The 24,071-nt window shown below is 36.9% G+C and overlaps 1 protein-coding gene across 2 annotated transcripts in view; it reads right to left on the bottom strand.

The window, feature by feature from the left end:
* Positions 1 to 24,071, bottom strand: part of MNAT1 (MNAT1 component of CDK activating kinase) — a 210,983-nt gene that overhangs the window by 163,372 nt on the left and 23,540 nt on the right. For both annotated transcript variants that reach the window (XR_003795844.1, XM_029237486.1), the window contains exon 2: positions 1,889 to 2,041. Coding sequence is in view for 1 of the 2 variants with exons in the window: in XM_029237486.1 (XP_029093319.1) it covers positions 1,889 to 2,041 (153 nt within the window). In the remaining variant the exon portion in view is untranslated. The remainder of the gene's footprint in view (positions 1 to 1,888; positions 2,042 to 24,071) is intronic.

Raw genomic sequence — 24,071 nt, 5'->3', positions numbered from 1 at the left:
CTGGTGGCACAGTGGTTAAGAATCCACCTGCCAATTCAGGGGACACGGGTTCAATCCCTGCTCCAGGAAGATCCCACATGCCGCGGAGCAACTGAGCCCGTGCACCACAACTACTGAGCCCACGAGCCCATGCTCCGCAACAAGGGAAGCCACTGCAATGAGAAGCCCGTGCACCACAAAGAACAGTAATCCCCACTCGCCGCAACTAGAGAAAGCCTGAGTGCAGCAACAAAGACCCAACACAGCCAAAAATAAATAAATAAATTTTAAAAAATAAAATAAACAAATAAAATGTTTCTCTAAAAATTAAAAAATAAATAAATAAAAAGACAGCTGCCTGTTTTTCATGACAGTTACAGTCTAAAGGATGCTAGATCAAGAAAATCTATAAATATTATAAGTGTGCCTGTGAAGAATTAGGAAACGAGAGGGCTTAATGAAAAAGATAAGAATCTAAGAGAGACTATCTCCCATAAGCAATCCAAAAACTAAAAGAGTAGCTTGGGGTATTGATAAAGTAACACTTTATCTAGTAAAGTACCTAGAAAGATGCCACTAAAACATTGGTGACCAATGTTGAAATGTAGACCACCTAGATAGGTAGATATTAATTCTTTAAACCTAAAAAACAATAAAACTAACATACCATTGTAAAGCAATTATACTCCAATAAAGATGTTTAAAAAGAAAGAACAAAAAAATAAATAAAAAACAATAAAGTGGCTTATAACAAAAGTACAGATAAAATGAAATCCAAAACTATTAACAAAGAGTAAAAAATTAAATCATAAGTGACAAAGAATATTAGAAATATTTATGTACTCACATACACACAGAGATCTATCAAAATAAATTGTAGCTAATGCTGATTTTTCTCTAATAGCTTTCAATCTCAACTTAAATGTTACCTCCTCAGGCCTTACCTTACATCACTGACTCACAACAACATTCAGTCCCTAACTTCATAGCATTTTTCTCAATGTATAATCACATATTTGTTTTGTTTGCCTGTTTTACTGTCTATGTCTATGCTATCCAAGCTACTGTACTGTAAGCCTTTCGAGGGCCTAATATGTATAACACTGTTCGAACAGAATAGGTACTCAGTATATATTTACTAATTAAATTAAAGAATAAATAAAGCAAATAAATTGTGAAGCCATCAATTTGGAGGATTTACTCTTCTCTGGGAGTTCCCCGATGGCCTAGTAGTTAGGATTCTGGGCTTTCACTGCCATGGTCCAGGTTCCATCCCTGGTAGGGAACTGAGATCCTGCAAGCTGCATGGAGTGGCCAAAAAATTTTTTTTAATTTTTTAATAAAAAAGATTTACACTTCTCTAACAAAGATTAGATAATTAGGGACTTCCCTGGTGGTCCAGTGGTAAAGAATCCACCTTCCAATGCAGGGGACGGTAGTTCGATCCCTGGTAGGGGAACTAAGATCCCACATGCAGTGGGACAACTAAGCCCGCACGCCACAACTACTGAGCTCGCACGCTCATCTAGAGAGAGCCCGCGTTCCACAAACTACAGAGCCCACGCACTCAGGAGCCTGCATGCCACAATTAGAGAAGAGAAAACCCAGACGCCACAACTAGAGAGAAGCCCGCACGCCACAACGAAGAGCCTGTGGGACGCAACAAAAGATCCCACATGCCTCAACTAACACCTGACGCAGACAAATAAAAAAAAGATTAGATAATTAATATTACTGAGTTCTCTAAGACCTTAATAATTTTTTTAACACTGAACAATTACATAAATGAATTTATACTTATTCACTTGTCAAACTGTCCACATTTCTACAAGTAAATAATTATATCAATTACAGAAGTAATTGTTAAAGTCTTCTTTGTGAACTGAATCATTCAAACATTAACACTTACATCTTTAGCACTTTTTTCCGAATCTCAACTTCCTTGTCAACAGTAGGATCTTCAAAGAGTTGTACCCTGAAGTTGCTCTTTCTAAGTGGAGTGCCACACTCAGGACAGTTTCCAGCTCCTCTCACAAAGAGTAAGTCCACGCAACTTTCACACCTGTAAGGAGGAAAATATAACTTTTAAGCTAGTATTCAAATCGGCAACAACACTGTATATAGTTTGCCTTTGTTTTGGTGTTTCTTTGTTTGGGGGGGCTGCGGGGGGGCAGGAAAATTAATCATTGCTGCTTAAACTCTTATTAAAAACCTTTGGGAAAAAAGTTCATTTTCATTTGGAGCCTACTTCAGACATAGGTGTCCCAAGGGTTACCAGTTTAGTTTTACAAATTAAACAAATATACAAGTTTTTAAAAATTGATTTGGGATCTGGGAGGACTCAGATAGCAGGACAGGGGGAAGTCAAAGAGGCACATAAAAGAGCAGTCTAGGGTCAACTCCACTCTCAGTCCAGTATCACCCTTAGACCTGGCAGGGGCCTGCACTTTAGAGAACACTGCATATCATAATCACTAAAACAAAAACTTTTTTTCCCCTTTCAGCCTTTGTAAGGAAGTTTTTTAAAGTTCCGTTAGCAATTGAGTAAGTGGCAGTTACTCAAAAGGGAGAGGTGCTAGCTGAAGGAGGCCCCCAGGCCAGAGGATAAAGAACTGAGAGTGACCTAGTATATGTGGAGAAAGGAGAAAATCACCACAGCTTCTGCCCTGAGAAATCCTAGAAAGAATGGCTACTTATAAAATCTTTAATCAGTTAAACCTGGCTGTCCTAAATTCACCAAAGTGATTGCCCAGGCAAGCCAAGTTTCCCAAATACCTCCATCCCTTCTTTCCTCCCTTCTTGGGTAGTACAATTTGGGGAAGAACTTAGAACTTCCTGGAAGTCTTGAGTTGGAAAAGAAAGAAGCTGGCAAGGTTAACGAGATTCCTGCAAATTGACAGGATCAGTTCATATACTGTTTTAGATGGGTCCAGGCACCACCCAATCATCCCTGCCCCGTCCTGCCCTAGCAGACCCATGCTAGTAATCAGACTAGCAAGTGGAAAGGCTGACCAGAAGAAAGTAGCTGCTTTAGCCTGTGGGTCTTAAAGATTCAGGTTCCTGGGAACTCAGGATGCAGAGCTGGAACTAAGGCTGCACTAAAGATGTAGCTTGATCCATACTTTCAAACATTTAAACATTTTGGTATGTAGTCCTCCAGTTGTAATATTGCCCAACTCCATATGTTAGGGCCATACCAACCCTAATCACTCCTTTCTTAGCACTATTTGAAATTATTTATTTCTTTATGTGTTGATTTTCTGTAACCTCCACTAGAATGGAGGGCAGGAATTTGGCCTATAATTATTCTAAACACATCACAACACACACACAAAAAAAGGACAAATTCTAATAAATAAGGGAAAAGTTGATTTCTTCCAAATATGTAGTTGACTTACGGAATAAGCTAAATGAGAAGAACGATACAGATAAATAAGAATATTTAAGGTTAGTTATCAGTAAAATACTAACATTGACCTTTGCATATTTCTATCTTAAAGTAGAGGGGAAAAAAATCCATCAAAAAATAGAGGCAAAAAATCCCTAAGAGGGAGAACAGAGATCATAGTTGTCATTATTCAAGGTCAACAAAACCCCAGAAAATTCACTTGGGATTGGGAAGATTGGGAGTGGTACATTTTGCCTAATCTTTGTGGTTGGAGGAAATTAAATCCAACTAGAGCAGTTGAAAATGAGCACACTTTAGAACTACACTGACTAAAGATATTTATAGGCAAGGAGCCATCTGAAATACTCAAAACCATCGAGCCATTACATAGAATATTCTATATTTCAAGGTCTTGGAGTCAGTAATTCAGTTAACAAGGTAATATAGAACACTTTAATATTTCTAAAAGTCATATTGTAATCTCAGACATATAATTTGTTACCACCGTCAGTTCCACATCTCCACTTTTAAAAAATCTACCTTAAATCATAAGGATTTCAAAAAAAAAATCATAAGGATTTCAACAGTATTAAGGTCTTTTTAAAATAAGTTATTTTCCCATACTTTTCCCTTTCTGATTTTAATTGCTAAAAGAACAAATAATTCTTTTTTTAAGCTCAAATATAGAAGTATATAGAGAAAAAACTCAAAGTTCTACTTCATTCTGTTCTACATCTCACTTCCCACATGTAACATACAACTGTTAAGTTCCATGTTTACGTGGCCACATCTTTTTCTACATACTTACAATATATGTATTTACAGATTATATACATGAAAACTAGTCATACAAAAAAAGAACAGAAGAAACCGTTCCTTATTGCTAGTTCACTTCATCTGGCAGCAGAGCAACCAAAAGAGCAGTATGTGGGCAATCTTTTGCCTCCAAGAGTGCTAGGAACTCTTTCAAACAAAATCTTATATTCTGCAGAACATAGGAAAATTTGCTGAAAAAGCCCAAATCCTCAGTTATTCCCAAAGATATTTTTATGGTTTTCTTTTGTTTTTAAAAACTAGAATGGTGCCTGCCCTCTTTTCTCTCTGAACAACTTATTTTTAGATTTTATTTTCTTCTATCAAGGATATTTAACTGCTTATATTCCTCTGTCAAGGTTTTTAATCAGCTTGTTTCTTCTTTTTCCAGAGCTAAGAAGTCAATTAAAAATCTTGACAAAGACTAGATACAAAAAAACCTACAGCTAACATCATACTTAATGGTGAGAAACTGGAAGTTTTCCAACTAAAATCAGGTACAAAGCAAGACTGTCTCCTACTCTCACTGTCTCCTACTGTCACTACTCCTTTTCAACATGATACTGGAAGTCTTTGCTAATGCAGTAAGACAAGAAAAGGAAATAAAAGATATACAGATTGGAAAGGAAGACACAGAGCTCTCTTTGTTTACAGATGACATGACTGTCTATGTTAAACATCCAAAAGAATCAACCAAAAAACTTCTAGAACTAATAAGTGATTATAGCAAAGTTGCAGGATACAATATACAAAAAGTCTACTGCTTTCCTATGTACCAATAATGAACAAGTGCAATTTGAAATTAAAAACACAATACCATTTATGTTAGCTCCCAAAAGTTTGAACGTTTAAGTATAAATCTAACAAAATATGTACAAGATATTGTACAAAATATGTACAATATGAGAAAAACTACAAAATCAAAAAAGAATTAAATAAATGGAGAGATATTCCATATTCATGGACAGAAAGAGTTCATGGAAAGGAAGACTCAATATTTTGAGTTGTCAGTTTTTACCATCTTGATCTATAGATTCAATGCAATTCCAATCAAATTGCCAGGAAGTTACTGTATGGACATCAACGAACTGATTCTAAAGTTTATATAAAAAGGCAAAAGACCAGAATAGGTACCATAATGTTGAAGGAGAAGAACAAGGTTGGAAAACTGATGCTACCTGACTTCAAGATTTACTACAAAACTACAATAATCAAAACAGTGTGGTATTGGTAAAAGAATAGATGAATAGACCAATGGAACAAAATAGCCTAGAAATAGACCCACATAAATATACTCAGCTGATCTTTGACAAAAAAGCAAAGGCAACACATGAAGCAAAAACAGGCTCTTCAACAAACTGGACATCGACATGGAAAAAAATGAATCTACACATGAACCTTATACCCTTAAAAAATTAACTCCAAACTTAACTCACAGGCCTAAATGTAAAATGCAAAACTATAAAACTCCTTGAGTATAAGGTAGGATAAAAACTGTATGACTCGGGGCTTCCCTGGTGGTGCAGTGGTTAAGAATCTGCCTGCCAATGCAGGGGACACAGGTTCGAGCCTTGGTCCGGGAAGATCCCACATGCCGTGGAGCAACTAAGCCCGTGGGCCACAACTATTGAAGCCCGCGTCCCTAGAGCCCCGTGCTCTGCAACAAGAGAAGCCACCGCAATGAGAGGCCTGCCCACTGCCTGAAGAGTAGCCCCCACAACTAGAGAAAACCCACGCACAGCGACGAAGACCCAAGGCAGCCAAAAACAAATAAAATAAATAAATTAAAACAAAAAAAAAACTGTATGACTTTGGGTATGGCGATGACTTTATAGATACAACACCAAAGGCATGATCCATGAAAGATATCACTGATAAGCTGGATTTTTTTTTGGATTTTTTTTTTTAATTAAAAATTTCGGCTCTGCTAAAGATGATGTCAAGAGAAAAAAAAACACCTGATAAAGGACTGTTATCTAAAATATACGGGGGAGAAAACCTCTTAAAAAATGGGCCGAGGACCTTAATAGACAACTCACCAAAGAAGACACAGGTACACCTCATTTTATTGAGCTCTGCTTTATTTCACTTTGCAGATATTGTGGTTTTTACTAACTGAAGGTTTGTGGCAACTGCATTGTCAGATGATAGTTAACATTTTCTAGTAAGAGAGTATTTTTTAATTAAGGTATGTACTTTTTTTAGACATAATGCTATTGCACACTTAATAGACTACAGTGCAGTGTAAACATAACTTTTATATGCACACTGGGAAACCAAAAAATTATTGGCTCATTTTATTGCAATATTCACTTTATTGCAGTGGTCTGGCACTGAACCCACAATATCTCCAAGGTATGCCTGTATACAGATAGCAAATAAGCACATGAAAAGATGTTCCACATAACACGGCATCAGGGAAATGCAAGTTAAAACAATGGGGTATACACTACACTCCTATTAAAATGGCCAAAATGCAATATACTGACAACACCAAATGCTTACAAAGATGTGGAGCAACAGGAACTCTCATACATTGCTGGGGGGAATGCAAAATGGTACAGTCACTTTGGAAGACAGTTTGATGGTTCTTTATGAAACACAGCATGCTTTTACCATACAATCCAGCAATTATGCTCCTTGGTATTTAACCAAAGAAGTTGAAAACTACATCCACACAAATACCTGCACAAATGTTTACAGAATCTTCGTTCATAATTGCCAAAACTTGGACACAACCAAGATGTCCTTCAATAGGTAAATGGATACATAAACTGTGGTATATCCAGACAACAGAATATTATTCAGCACTAAAAACAAATGAACTATGAAGCCATGAAAAGACATGAAAGAAGCTTAAATGTATATTACTAAGTGAAAGAAAACAATCTGAAAAGCCTACATAGTATAAGATTCCAACTATATGACATCTTAGAAAAGGCAAAATTATGGAGACAATATACCTGATCTTAGCCAAAAGGCTGAGAAGGGATTACGAGACGATAAAAAGATCAGGGGTTGTGGTGGATGGAGGGAGGAATAGGCAGAGCACAGAGGAATTTTAGAGCAGTGAAAATACTCTGTATGATATTATAATGATGGATATGTCATTATACTTTTGTCCAAACCCATAGAATATACAACATCAAGAGTGAATCCTAAAGTAAACTACAGATTTTGGGTAATAATGATGTGTCAATACAGGTTCATCCTTGGTATTAAGAAAAAAAACAACAAAAAAGGACAATTCTGGTGAACGATGTTGATAATGGGTAAATGAGAAACCGCTGTACCTTCCTCTCAATGTTGTAAATCTAAACCTGCTCTAAAAAAATTGTCTATAAAAAATAAAAATGTTGTCATTTTTTTGTTTTTAAAAGCGAAGTATATCAATGTTTGCTCAATGTTTATTAACATTTTCAATTCGTCATTTTAAATATCCAATAAACACCAAGGAAAATCAATTAATAAAATAATAGACAAGCTTGAGACTTGTTCCCCAGATTGTTTTAAAAACTAAGTGTTGGGCTTCCCTGGTGGCGCAGTGGTTGAGAGTCCGCCTGCCGAGGCAGGGGACACGGGTTCGTGCCCTGGTCCGGGAGGATCCCACATGCCGCGGAGCGGCTAGGCCCGTGAGCCATGGCTGCTGAGCCTGCGCGTCCGGAGCCTGTGCTCTGCAACGGGAGAGAGGCTACAACAGTGGGAGGCCCGCGTACCGGTTAAAAAAAAAAAAAAAAACCTAAGTGTTCAACTGCCTTACCCATAAAAGCAATAATAATCCCTAAATTAACTCTCTTCCAGAAATGTTACTCAAATGAGAGGACATATGTGAAACCACTGTGAAAAACTACCTACATGTCCTAAGATCATGTCATGGAAGTTTTTATTCTAGAATGCATTTCCTTACATGATAAATCCTGCATTTACCAGGTCAAAGGTAGTTTTCTTACCAAAGACAACTCTTTAACTCTAGAATACACTTTTTTTTTAATTAATTTTTATTGGAGTATAGTTGCTTTACAATGCTGTGTTAGCTTCTGCTGTACAGCAAAGTGAATCAGCTATATGTATACATATATCCCCTCTTTTTTGGATTTCCTTCCCATTTAGGTCACCACAGAGCACTGAGTAGAGTTCCCTGTGCTATACAGTAGGTTCTCATTAGTCATCTATTTTATACATAGTAGTGTATATTATCAATCCCAATCTCCCAATTCATCCCATCCCCCTTCCCCCCTCCCCCGTATCCATACATCCATTCTCTATGTCTATAGAATACACGTCTTTAAAAAGATAAAGCTACCACTGAGCACATAAAAATTACTTACTGAAGTGATTTACTAAAGATATGATGATATAATTAAACTCCACATTGGTAATCATAAGACCTAGGTTACCATCCCAGCTTTGTCTCTTACAATACGAGGAACTATGAGGAAGTCAAATTCCAATTTATATCTAAGGTTTCTTCCCACTTGGATAATTCTAGATACCTTGGGGTGTTACACAAGTTGTTAATTTTTTTTCCAAATAAGAATATATTTTCTCTCAATATAACTGATGTTTATCAGTTTAAATTTTCCATATCACCTATACTTACAAACTTTATATATGGTACAGGCTTACCCTTAATGCTTTAATTCAATCAAGAATATTATAACCACAGGAATTCCCCAGTGGTCCAGTGGTTAGGACTCAGCGCTTTCACTGCCATGCGCCCAGGTTCAATTCCTGGTTGGGGAGCTAAGATCCTACAAGCCACGTGGCATGACCAAAGGAAAAAAAAAAGAATATTATACCCTATGATATTATATTTAGGGATGTGATATAGAAGGCTCTATGACAGATGGGATTAGCAATACAAAGTATAAGAAAACACAGACCCCCAGACCTTGAAAAGTTTCTATAATATGGTAATTTTGCCCAGAAAAAATATACCATTTTCAGCATTTGAAAAAATTGGTACAATACTTTTAGAAGCACATATATTTAAACATATATACACACAAGCACATACATGTATGCACAAAAATATATACAGGTATGCAGAGGAAGAGAGGGTCCTTTAGAAGAAAAAAGACATTTTGCTAAGAACTTTGTTTCTCAATCTTACTATGCTGACAATATATTCTTTTGAATTTGTACCAACATAATGCTATTTTAACAAATTATGAGTATGATACTACTTTGAATGCATACAACTGTTCTTCTAAAAAGCTTAAAAATCTATACAAAGACCATGATTAAAAAATAAAGGCTGGGTTAGATATTATTTTCCCCTTTCCACAGGCAGTAAAACAAAATGACCTGTCAAAGGTCATAGTTTAAGTGCAGGCTAGAAATCTATGTCACCTAATTTCTGGGCATTTCTGGGCATCTTTCTACCAATTGAATGTTCCAGATCTGGCCAAACCCAACAGCTTCAGATTCAGGAAATCTCACAGCATTATCCGTGATGCTAGAGTATCCAAACCATCATATAACTACTTAGTATGAGAAGGTTTAGATCCATTTGGCAGTGAATTATAAGGTTTATGTTACCCTATGGCAAGACGAAGGGTCCATAAAACAAAGGGACAAGGTTGTGTCTGCTAAGTGTCAAAACAGTAGTAGATTCACTCCTGAGCAGCTGAGAGGGAACAGAGCACCATTAAGGGCACAAATTCTGGAGCCATTTTGCCTCCTTCTCTTCAGTCATTTGTTAGGCCTGCAACCCTAGACAAATTATTAACCATCACTGTGCCTCAACTTCCTTGTGAAAAAGAAAAATAGTATCTTCCAGGGGTTGAGGTGTAGGGAAGTAGAGATCTGCCTCACAGAGTTGATGAGATTTGTATCAGCTAATTTCAGTTAAAATGTTTAGGAATATACCAGGCATATAGTATGCTCTCAATAAACATCAGCTATTACAACTAGTACTTAATGCAAAGAAGAACTAATAAGGACCAGAGTTCAAAGGAGGCAGTATCAAGGATCAGCTGGAGAAGGACTCAGAAAACAGGCTGAACAGCGTTGGGCCTTGAAGAATTTGATGGCTTTGAAGTACAAAAGAAGGATGACATTCCAGGCAGAAATCACAGCAAGAACAATGGTGTAAATACTCACAATTTATACATGGAACAATAAACAGAACACTTTGGGGAAAAAAAATTAATGTAAGTAATGTAAAGCAGTCCTCCTCACCCTTTCCCATCAAAGTACTCTTAAATGGCAGAGAAAAATGTACCACCTGTAAGACTGGGGAAATAGTCTCAAATGGTCTCCCCATAAGGTCAACATTTTTTCAAATTATGATGTTTTATCTTAAAAATTCATAAAAACTCAATTTGACTCCACAATATAATCCTATTTATTGTCATTGAAAGATGTCTTCAAATAATTCCCAGTTATTCAATTACTCAAAAATTTTTTCATATTCTCTAGGTAAAACTGACATTCCAAAAATATACCTATATATTTATGTACCACCAACATACCAAGCACACTTCAAGGACCAAATGTACTTCAGTTAAAGAAGCATAGAGGGGAATTCCCTCGCGGTCCAGTGGTTAGGGCTCCAAGCTTTCACTGCCAAGGGACCGGGTGCAATCCCTGGTCAGAGAAATAAGATCCCACAAGCCACGCAGCACACCCTCCCCCTCCCAAAAAAAGCAGCATAGAGGATAACAAAAATAATAACAATACATCCATCCATGGGAATCTTACAAAGGAAAGAAGTAGCAAATTAATGTGGAAAGGAATGACTACTCAATAAATGGTTAGGACACCACTGGCTTTCTAGATGAAGGGGAAAAAAAACTAGATCCTTGTTTCTCACACTATCAACAAAAAGAAATTCCATATGAATAAATGATCTAAACATAAAAGAAAAAAACTTTAAACTGAAGAGATTATAGGAGAAATTATGACATCAGGGCAGGGATTTCTTAAAGGTGACTAAAACACTTTAAACCATGTAAAGAAGATTGATACATTTAATTTCATCAAAATTAAAAGCTTTTATGGGAGGCTGGGGGACACAATACTGGTTACAGACTCACTACAGACTAGGAAATTACTTTTTCATCATACATAAAAAATAATATTCAGACTATATAAAAAGGTTCTACAAATCAGTAACACAGTGCTATAGAAAAATGAGTGGATTATGTGAACAAGCAAATTGCACCATGCAAATTCACTTGCTTCTTAGAGTTAAGTTCACCCTAGATGGGAACAGCTTCTTAGGGATTCTACTTATTTAGTTTCCATGGGAAACCTTCAAGAGAAAGGGACAAACTACAGCCCCAATACTGCCATTGATTTCCTGGCCATAACTGATCCTCATCATCCTGCTCTAGTTTCCCCTCACCCTCTACTAGCACTTCTGCTGGTCTAGGCAGCTTGCCTGCTTACCATTCTCTTTTTAGGTTGTGGCTACTGTACTTACATATTTACTACAGTAGGCTTGGGAGCACCAAGAGATGTCCTAGTGGATCCCTTAAGTGCCATATTCTTCCCTGACCTCATTGGGATGGTGATCAGAGTCAATTACACTTGCCAAGATGATGACTCCTTTTTTCCTTTCTTTTTTTGGCACAAGGACCCCAAAGTTACCAGACAGCAGGCATGGCCTAAAGTTTAATGGAGTTCTTACCCTGTCCCCCGTGGGGCACTTTCAGCTCCAGAAACAAGGATCTCTAAGTCCACAGAGCCTAAAGTTACATGGATGGAAAGCACAAATTCCCCAAGTAATGACTGGGTGTAACATTAAGTGAACCCACTCCCACTTCTATCTCTTGGTTCTAGGATTGATGTATTTTATCTGTTAGGGATGCCCAAAATAATGGTCATATCCATATGAATATTCAGGGTACAGAAAGCATCCTGGAGGATTGGTGTCCACACTTTTAGAGTATCACCTCCAATCCAGCACCTTAGTTGCATTTATGAGCTCATTAAAACTGCTCTACCAATCCAGAGGAGTAAGAGTGGAGCAGTGAGTGTCAGGACCAGTGAATTCATGAACTTAGGCTCACAGTCACATATATTTTCCTACAGAGTGGGACTCTTGGTAAGAGAAAATGTTGCTCAAGATATCATATTGGTAAAACAAACACTGTGTTAAGTCTTCAGACAGTAGTGCTGGCCACAGCCCTATGAGCAGGAAAAGCACACCTGTACTCAGAATGTATGTTAACCCCAGACTAGATGAACTGCTGTCCCTCCCAGGATGGGGGAAGGTACAGTTTTAGAGGTTGGTGCTTGATCTTCCCCACTATGATAGCCTTTACCCCACTGGTCACGGAACCAATCTGAGAGTTCTGCCAAACACCATGTATGTCCATTCCAATTATACATTTGGGAACCAAGGAAATGACTACCAGGTGAGAATACAGACCCACTGTGAGCTAAATCTGAGCCCAAACGCTATTTATTATTAGGTGATAATAATAAATCTGATTCTCATAGACCCTCATTCTAATAAGAGGAATGTAGTATCACTTTGGGTCCCCAGATTTCAACTGTCAATTCACACCATGGTCAATAATCCCTCACAGGTTTGCGGCCAAAACTGAATCACTGGAGGTGTCTGGGCAGAACGAGCATGAAGCATTAACTGGGCTGAACAGTGACTCAGGATCTTATATAAAGAATCAAAACAAACCCAATATCACCAAGTTAGGCCCAGCAAAGATCTTGAGGCCTGCCCAGTATTCCTTGGGCTGTTGCCAATAGAATGAATTCTCAGACTTCTCTGGTCTTGTCCGGAACCCAGACCATTAAGTTCAGCAGACTAGGCACAACCATCTAACCATTTGTATGGATGTTACACTTATTAAGTCTACATTGTTTCTCATCCTAATCTTTCCACTAGAATATACTTCTATAAATAACTGGGCTGAATAGTGACTCAGGATCTTATAACAAATCAAAACAAACCACTGAAGGTGTCTGGGCAGAACAAGCATGAAGCAGTAACATTTAACTCAGCAGTCCCCAACCTTTTTGGCACCAGGGACCAGTTTAGTGGAAGACAATTTTTCCACGGACGGGGGGTGGGGGGCAGGCGGGTTAGTTCAGGCAGTAATGCGAGCGACGGGGAGCAGCAGATGAAGCTTCGCTGGCTCCCCAGCCGCTCACCTCCTGCTGTGCGGCCCGGCTCCTAACAGGCCTCGGACTGGTACTAGTCCATGGCCCAGGGGTTGGGGACCTCTGATTTAACTGATATCAAGACCAACTGACTCCACACCAAAAATACATGCTAAATGACACCCACTTTTTGCCACCTCCACTGCTACAAGCCACTGTCACTTACTGTCTGAAGAACTGCTACAGCTTGCCAACTGCTCTCCTTGCTTCCACTATTGCCCCCAACGCACACCTACCACCTTCCCCCAAATTTATTCTCTATAGGATAATCTCTTTAAAATAGAAATTAGCTCATTTCACCCCCTTGTTCATGACCCAATAGTGTCTCATGTTAAAGAGCGTAAAATAAAAATGTGTTACCAGAGCCTTGAAGACCCTACATGGTCTGACCCCAACCTAATTCTCCAGCTTCATGCCCTACCAATTTACTCCTGTCTTCTTTCAGTCCTTCCAACATGCAAAATCATTCAAGTTTCAGGGCCGGAAACTCTCTTCTCCCCAATTTTCCTATGGCTGACTCTTCTCAGCATTCAAGACTCACACCAAATGTCATTTGTTCACAAAGACTCTTACTGAAAAACTGTCCCTCTTATCCAAGGCTAAGTCCTTCATTTGTGCCATAATATAACCAAAATTCTTATTAGAAATTGACCTCTCCATCTTTTAAAAGATCTTATCCATCAGATAATGCCTCTTCTTTAGAGATGCCTTCTTACCACATCTGTAAGACGTCTAAAAGTTGAAGTACCCAGAGTTATATCCTGAGCACTCTTCTCCCTGCATAGATGATCACATCTAGTACAATGGCTTTAACTGTGACCCTCGGAACTAGATTTCAGGTGTTCTCCTAAGAATCACCCACTTCAATGATACAGACAACAGATTAGCAGCAGTTTTGCTACAATTCCTGCTCTTTCCTGACTTCCTGAAATGCAGCATTTGCCCTTCCCTTACTGCTCCAGTCCTTTTAACAGGTTTGTAAGTCTGTAAATTGCCCACATTAATTTCCTAATGGCTTAAAATAACTAGGGTGGGTTTTTTTTTCCTGACTGAACTCCAACGGACACACATCCTGCTCTTTGTAGCTCACTTATCAAAATCAATAATTTTACATTTGTTAATTGTGTTTAATATCTGTCTCTCCTACTAGATTATTCAACAAGAACAGGGATCACATTTGTTATGCTCATTACCGTATCCCAAGCCCTGTGTTTCAGGACAAATACCAGTTGAATGAATGTAACACCTTGGTACAATAAAGTTCCACTCACTACATCAAACGTAACAGCTCCAACTCTCAAAGTTCCTCTACTGTCTACCACAATTTAATCTCATTAAAAACAATACCTCTTAAACTTTGCCTTCTTCTCTTCATCTGCTTATTCAGCCAGCTCAGAGCCTTGGAATTACCCTTCATTTCAACCTAGCAGCCTGGGACTCCACATTCTGCACTAGAATACAACCAAGAACTCTCAAGCTGACTTTTTACTTTTAGATTGTCTCATTTGTTATTAACATGAAATGAGATTATCTCTGTGATGAAACCAATAATGTAATCTGATTTTCTGATCTACATATCTAGTTTTGATCTTAAATTATCTAATTATCATTAAATAATTAGATAAGTTATAAAACATATAATCAAAAGTAATATTAGACCCCTTAAAAATGCGTTAATTCATCTAAAGTGTTCAACAAGGGAAAATAAAACCATTCAGCATAAATGAAAGAAAGTATAAAATTGCTCTCCATTTTTCTTTTGTTTTACAGAAAATTCCTATTTATTCAGAAAACAAAAATACTCTTAAGGAAAATCTACATACCGTAAAAATGGCATTTATTTTGTTGCCAAATCCAAATTCATCCAATAAATATGTGCCTACTATGTGACAGGTACTGTTGGATACACTGGGGATGCCTCAGTGAGCAAAACAAAGATCGCCGCCCTCATGGAGCCTATCAAAGAGGCTGGAAAAAGATCATATAAGACAGAAGAGACACTATGTATAAGGACCCTGGATTTTACTGTGTGTGAAATGGGAAGGTACTGCAGGGCTTAGAGTAGAGAAGTAACGTAAATTATTTATTTGAAAGTATCACCCTGGCTGCTGTGTGGAAATAGACAAGAGGGGCATGAACAAAAGCAAGTAAACTAGGTCATGGGCTAGCATCATAATCCAAACAAGAGATGAAGGTACTCAAACCAAGGTGACAGCAGTAAAAATGGAGCAAAAAGCGGTCAGATTCTCACCTTAAACACGTATTAACAGAGGAGGAACCAGAAACTACCAAGAAGCATGAAAAGATGAACGATTGAGGAAATACATTGTATAATCAAAGTAAAATACCATTCCACATCTAAAAATTTTTAGAAATTTTAAAATTTGACAATATCAAATGTTGGCAAAGATATACAAAACTAGATTTTCACACTGCCTATAGGAGTGTAGACTAGACATCCTCTTTGGAGAACAATTTGGCATTTCTTAGTAAAATTAAACATGCACATGCCTTACTACCTAATAATTCTATTCTAGGCATATATCCTGGAGAAAACCTAAACCATGTGAATCAGGAGACATGTACAAGAATGTTACGGAAATATTTCCTACAGCAAAACAAAATTTGGAAACAAATTTGGAAACAACACATATGTCCATTAACGGGAGAATGGATAAATAAAATACTATAAAATCATGCAGTGGAATACTATACAGCAGTGGAAATAAATTACAACTATATGCATCAACATGGATGAATCTCAAAACTGTAACTCAAAAACACAATGTTAGGGACTTCCCTGGTGGCACAGTGGTTACGAATCCACCTGCCAGTGCAGGGGACACAGCTTTGAGCCCTGGTCTGGGAAGATCCCACGTGCCACGGAGCAACTAAGCCCATGCGCCACAACTACTAAGCCTGCGCTCTAGAGCCCGCAAACCACAACTACTGAGCCTACATGCCACAACTACTGAAGCCCACACACCTACAGCCCATGCTCTGCAACAAGAGAAGCCACCGCAATGAGAAGCCCGCACACCACAATGAAGAGTGGCCCCGGCTCGCCGCAACTAGGGAAAGCCCACGTGCAGCAACGAAGACCCAACGCAGCCAAAAACTAAATAAATAAATAAATTTATTAAAAAACACAATGCTAAATGAACAAAGTTGAAAAAGAACACATATATAAATTGGAACCCCCATACACTGCTGGTGGGGATGTAAAATGGTACAGCAAAGATGAAAAACAGCATGGCAGTTCCCCACCAAAAAATTAAAAATTACCATATGATCCAGAAATCCCACTTCTGGGTATATATCCAAAAGAACTGAAATCAGAATCTCAAAGAGATATCTGTATTCCCATGTTTGTTCCAGCATTATTCACAATAGGCAAAATATGGAGACAACCTAAATGTCCATCAGTGGTTGAATGGATAAACAAAAAGTGTTATACACATACAGTGGAATTCAGACTTTAAAAAGGAAGAAAATTGTGCAACAAAATGGGTGAACCTTGAATACATTATGCTAAGTGAAATAAGCCAGTCACGAATGGACAAATACTGTATGAACCCATTTTCATGAAGTAACTAAGTTCTGTTTCTCAAAATTCAGAGAAACAGAAAATAGAAAGGTGATTGTCAAGGACTGGGGGGCAGGCAGAGTGGGGATGAATGTTAATGGGTATAGCGTTTCAGTGCGGTAAGTTGAAAAAGTTCTAGAGCTCTCTTATACAACATTGTAAATATACTTAACATTACTGAGCTATACACTTTAAAAGGTTAACATGGTAAATTTAATGTTATTTTTTAACACAAAAAATATTTAGAAAAAGAACATATACATAATACATACACTTACATAAAATTCAAAACTAAATTAGAGCAGCAATATGTGGTAAATCTATAAAGAAAAGGAAAAAAAAGAATGATTAACACAAAAATTCAGAGTAGCAGTCATGTCTATGAGAGACAGAGGAAATATGATAGAAAAAGGATAGAGGCTTCAAATTTATTGGTAATATCCTGCTTCTTCATCTAGGTAGTAAGTATTTGATACAAACATGTTTGGTTTATTATTATTATTTATTAAGCTATTAGTGTTCTATACATACTTTTTGTATGAAAAAAAGGATTTAAAAATGTAAACTCAACACTATTTCCTCAGAAACTAGGATAACTCTTTGAAAATGCACATGGCCTTGTCATCACCCCCTCTCTGATAATAGAGGAGAAACACAAAAAAGGTTTGTAAGAAGTGAATTATAGCATGGTGATTTACAAGCAGAGGTTTGTCATCAATTAGACCTAGTTCAATCCAGGCTAAGCCATTTACTAGCTTTTTTACCTTAGGTAAGTTACTTAAAGTTTGTAAGCCTCAATTCTCACATCCACAAAAAGAGGATGTTAATAGCACCTAACCAATTAGAGTTATTATAAAGATTAATTGAGATAATGAATAAAGAGCATTCAGTACTATGCCTAGGACACCATAAGCATTTCTGTAGGAGTAACAGTACTTTTTAAAACCTTCCTAGGTTATTCTAATCCTCCTCTTGCCCTACCTCCATCTGAAAGATTTTGTCATTATCCTCGAAGAAAGGTTAGAGAAATCCTTTTCAGAGATATAACTCTCAAAAATCCATTAGAATTTCTCCTTGTGTTTCGGTGTGCCTTATCACTTACAAAGACCAAAAAAAAAATGTTAAAGGTCAACCAAGACTTTTAAAAGTCAACCAAGAAGAAAGTTATTAAACATGCAACTCTTCAAAATTACAGATATCATTAAGGACAACCATTCTACTATTTTTAAGCACATATATTCTGGAGCTGTTCGTAAATGGATAATATAATAATACTATATACTCAACCTCAAGCAGAAAGAAAGTGAACCATAATTCAAAAACTAAATTGTTCTTGTCTCCAAGATCATTAGAAAACCCAGAAGGGTCTGACAGATAATTACCACTTGGATTTTTTTTTTCTTTTTGGGGGCTTCCCACAACCATCCTCTGTTTTATATATCTTAAGTCCCTTAGAATAGGTCTCAAAACTGGGCTCATTTCTCCCAAAAGTAAAGGTATCCAGGAAAGAACCCAGAGGGAAGAAATGTAGTAAAAAGAAATACTGGACCAACTAAGGCTGCAGTAAGCTGGCCTGACAGAGCAAGGTGTGCTAGATGCCAGGCTTGTGAGGGAGTATTTGCATGTACCAGAAACTCACAAGACCATAAGTCACAAATCCACAAAGTACAAGGGTTTCTTGTACATATTACCATTGAAATGTTCCTCCACTCACCTTCCAAAATGTAGTTTAGGTTTATATTGCATTTCCAATCCAAAAGTGCATTGTTAACACCTCACGAAGCATATGGAAACCATTTCCGTGATCTGTTCCTATATTAAAAATGTTTACTATAAGAGAAACAGATCTCTGAACCTAAACCTTAACAACTTATTAAAACAGAAACTCTCAAACTTGATTTATCTACAAACATTCATTTTTATTACTGAACTCCTAAGTCCCCACACTTTCTCCATACTATCTGAAAACATTTCCTATTTCTTAAAGAACATTTATTCTCTCAGTTTTTATTGTTTCAAATTTCAACTGTAACATATTTGGAGTTCTAACAAGTATATACCCAATACATTTTGTTTTTAATAATTAAATTATAAAACTGTATTAATAAACCTCCCCAAAATGAAATCTAAATAGTACTCATATAATGAATGGTACTAACTATCCAGTGATTTATTATTTGTCCTATATCTGAAAGTTTCTCGAAAAGATTGTGAAAAACAAGATAGGTACCCAAAAAATGGGGGAGGGGGTACTTTGTACTATTTAACAGATGCAGTCCTTTTATATTAACTACATCATCATCTTAAGATATCACCAAAAACAAATATTGGGGAAAAAAGAGGTTCCTTAAAGAATAATCATTTTCAGGTTATACTTCTACTTTTGTATGTCAAGATTTAAAATATTTTTTTCTAAGACTACAGGTCTTAAATTGTATAGAGGCAGAAAAGAATTCTACACTTTAAAGTTAGATTGAACCTCTGCTAAAATCACATAGTACAAATAAAGTTCAAATTTTTTACCACAACACAGTATATCATAGGTTGAATAGAGGATAAGACTTTTCTATTCAGTACTCGATTTAACTGTAAATAGAAGCCATCAGAAATGAACTACTCTGGTTATGCTTCAGTTTTCCAATGATCATCTTAATTTTAAGAATGCTCTATTGTTTTAGTCTTTTAAACATTTTTTGTCTATTGTTTAGCTCTCTTACTTCTCCAGCACTGGACATAATAGCAGCCTGTTTAATTATATTCCAAACTCTGGCCACAACCTTCTGAACTACTAGCTCTCAATCTCATTACCTACACTGCCCCACTGAATCTCATCCAGACCTCCTACCCCTTTGATACTTCCTTCCTCTTCTAATTACAGTTTACCCCTAGTTACACTACCTTTCATAATTGGCCCAGACCCCAAGACCCACCATTTCAGCTATTACCACTGGGTAATTTATTTGCCTGCTGATTTACTGACATGTTCCCTATCTTTTCCAGAAAGAAATTCACTGACTCTTCAAAATTCCATTCTTCACCTAATCATCAAAATCCCAAAAGTGAGAATTATCTTAGACAATGCCTTCTTACCCTCATAGCCAACAGAATCACCAAATACTTTCAATTTATCTCTTAAATCTATCTCAAATCTTCCTTATTTTCTTCAGTTCAACTCTAATGTCTTAGTGAATGTCTTCACATTCCTTAATTCAATATAAAACAAGAAGCTAAGAGTATGGGTTCTAAAATCAAATAGCCCATTAACTTGTAACTGTTTGTGATAAGCTTTATCTATTTATTAGACTGACAGGTAGTAAACAGTACAAAGTCAAAAGACAATTAGGTTGACTATCTGATAAACAGACATGAGAGGATGCCTTAGCAATCTAAGTCACTGTTTTGGGGGGGTTTTTTGTTTGTTTCTTTTTAACTTGTTAATTTTTGGCTGTGTTGAGTCTTCGTTGCTGTACCCCGGCTTTCTCTCTAGTTGTGGTGAGCCGGGGCTGCTCTTCGTTGCAGTGCACGGGTTTCTCATTGCGGTGGCTTCTCTTGTGGAGCATGGGCTCTAGGCGTGCAGGCTTCAGTAGTTGTGGCATGCGGGCTTGGTAATTGTGGCTCACGGGCTCTAGAACGCAAGCTCAGTAGTTGTGGCACACGGGCTTAGTTGCTCCGCGGCATGTGGGATCTTCCCGGACCAGCGCTTGAACCCACGTCCCCTGCATTGGCAGGCGAATTCTTAACCACTATGCCACCCGGGAAGTCTCTCAGTCACTGTTACTGCAGACATAAATATACAGACGTAAACAAGGAAAAAGGAAGAATGTACTGAACATGAGCAGATCCTCAAGAAAGACAGCTTCAACAGTATTGTACGATTTATGTGTATAAATGTATAAACCTGATGTTTATTTTCTATTTTTGAACTTTACATTACTGCAATAAATACCATGTACACAAAAACTTTTCATTTTACATATATACAGTAGTTTACATACATGCAGTATTTTAACAGATATATCATACCATTAACAACTCTTTCATAACACTATAAAGAAAGAATAATTGTCAGGTTTAATGGCATTAACAAGTGAACATTAAAAGACAGTACTGTGGGGACTTCCCTGGTGGTCCAGTGGTTAAGGCTCCTCGCTCCCAATCCTGCACGCCGCAACTAAAAAAACCCACATTCCACAATGAAGATCCCGCGCAGCCAAATAAATAAATAAATATTAAAATAAAATAAACACATTTCTGGCAAAAAATTTGAAAATGTATATAACAAAATAAAAGATAGTACTGTGTATAGCTAGCAAAACCAATCATTTCCCATTCTGGGCAATGAGTCAAGAATCTCAAACTGTCACCAGCACCTGCATTAAATGTAAACCCAGACGGTAAACAATTGTCACCGAAAGGTAAATCCATGTGACTGTATCTCCAGAGCTTAAGCAAAACTATTTTACATGAAGCAAAACAGCTTATTAAACAACCATATCCAAAGCAGTTCTTTGTTTTGACAATAAGCAATTTAATCATTTTTTTCCATCACTGGGGATCTAAAAGGTATGTTAAAATGTTATATTCTGCCAGGCAGATTAATATGGATGTATTAAACTATTCTTATACTAACACTGCTTCCTGGTCATTGTAATTCTAAATTACAGATAATGACAGGCTTAGAAAAATGATTCTTCTCAATTACTACTCACCATAAATTCTGAGTTTTCATTGCTTGATAACTTAAACTAAGTAGGAGAGTAGATGATACAACACATTCATAAACTGAATTTAACCAAGTGAAAGCTGAAATCAGACATTAAGGTCTGTAACCTTACTAAATCACAGTGGAGGCAAGCATACAAAATGCTTAGTAGTCAAGGAAGATTAGACAAATCACTCAACCACTTTGTACCCCTAGTTTATTCATTTATAAAATAAGAACATGGGCTAGATGCTCTCCAAGATCTCTTCCAACACAAAGAGTTTATGATTCTAAGAAATTAACATATATGCACATGCTAGAAAATAATAAGTCATTCCTCTTTAATTAGTCATTTAAAATGATACAGGCCAACAGATGAATGGATAAAGAAGAGGTGGCACATATATACAATGGAATATTACTCAGCCATAAAAAGAAACGAAGTAAGTCAGAAAGAGGAAAATAAATACCGTATGCTAACACATATATATGGAATCTAAAAAAAAAAATGGTTATGAAGAACCTAGGGGCAGGACAGGAATAAAGACGCAGACGTAGAGAATGGACTTGAGGACACGGGGAGGGGGAAGGGAAAGCTGGGACGAAGTGAGAGAGTGGCATGGACTTATATATACTACCAAATGTAAAACAGATAGCTAGTGGGAAGCAGCCTCATAGCACAGGGAGATCAGCTCGGTGCTTTGTGACCACCTACAGGGGTGGGATAGGGAGGGTGGGAGGGAGACGCAAGAGGGAGGGGATATGGGGATATATGTATATGTACAGCTGATTTACTTTGTTATAAAGCAGAAACTAACACACCATTGTAAAGCAATTATACTCCAATAAAGATGTTTTAAAAAATTAAAAAATAAAATGATACAGGCTGTAGCTATTGCAGTCACTAAAAACTGAAGTACTAACCAGCAATGCAGCAATGGCCATTTCATCATAAATCAATTTAAAGATGAATAATAAAAATACTTGTTCCCATTTGAAACCCAGTAAGAAATTTTCATTAGCACCAATGAGAACTGATTAAATCAACTCATTAGATCTTTTTTTAACTTCATTAACTTACTTTTTTTTTAATTTTAAGTGTTTAATTGAGCGAAAATCGATTCGAACAGGGCAGCACCAAACTGGTATGGGCTAAGAGCACTCCACCAACAGGAGCTCAGGAGAGACTTATATAGAGAAAGTAAGGAAGCAAAGCAAGGAAATTATTGACTGGCTATAGTTTAAAGCCTAGCTGGTATTTGTGATGGATTGTCCTTAGGTTTCAATTTCTTCACCTTGAGGCATTTACAGGCTTAGGTTTTGGTTTGCTTAGTAGGCCACCGAAGCATTAGAGCTACTTCAGTCTATTGGCTTCCTTGTTCACTAACTTAAACTGAGGAAGAGGCCAATTTGAATTTGCAAAGTTTCATCACTCAACAGCTTTAAAAGAAAAATCTATCCTCTCTCATCCATTAAAATCAAGAAACTGTACTAGATGAGGGTTTTTTGGCTTTAATAAGTCTATACGTGAGAATAAGCTATCTCTGTACAGCAAGTAATAAACTGAACTGCAAACTGGGCTAGAAGAAGGACTTCCCTGGCAGTCCAGCGGTTAAGACTCTGAGTTTCCAATGCAAGGGGCATGGGTTCAATCCCTGGTCAGGGAACTAAGATCCCACATGCTGCGTGGCACAGCCAAAAAATTAAAAAAAAAAAAAAAAACTGGGCTAGAAGAAACATGTTTTGTACTCTTTTTTAAATTTTTCTTATGTACAATACCACAGCTCAATAAAAATTTCTAGCCAAGTGTGGTAGTCTCAATTTATTTCTTGGTGAAGCATACATAAAACGCATAGAAAAACCATTTAAAGAATACCATAACAAAGAACTATTTCACCACAGAAATGTCTTAAAATTCTTTCCAACATTTGCTCTCTTGATAATCTATTTAAAATCAACTACGATCCATTATAAGGAATTGAAATAAAGAAGTAAAAGTTTTCTCATGAAGATGAGACTTGCCCAGAAAGCATAGTAATTACATCAAAGAACTCTTTAAGGTTTTTCCTCCTAAGAATTAAGCATGAGATTTCTAACAAAGAGATTATGGTCTCCCAGTTGATAATGCTACAAACTTCAGGTCACTAACTCAAACTGAAATAGTAATTTGCTATGTGATAAGAGAGCAGATGATTTATGTAACAGGAAGAGGAGGGGAAAATGAAGAAAAATAGAATTAGAAATAGGGAAAAAAAAGAAAATGAGTATCTGATTTGAAAAAAAAGAACAAAATGCTGTAACATATAAAGTACCAGAATTAGAATTTATGAACTCACAGATCTAGATAGTTTGATCTAACAACTAGCCAGGATATTAATTTATACATATTAAAAATTGTGAACCCACAAAAAAAGGTTAAATAACACATTTAAAATAAACTACTATGTACAAAACAAGAAAGGAAAATCAAT

This window comes from Monodon monoceros, unplaced genomic scaffold (assembly GCF_005190385.1).
Source record: "Monodon monoceros isolate NGI ecotype Baffin Bay Population unplaced genomic scaffold, NGI_Narwhal_1 Super_Scaffold_21, whole genome shotgun sequence".
Lineage (NCBI taxonomy): Eukaryota > Metazoa > Chordata > Mammalia > Artiodactyla > Monodontidae > Monodon > Monodon monoceros.
This window is presented reverse-complemented; position numbering and strand designations above follow the sequence as displayed.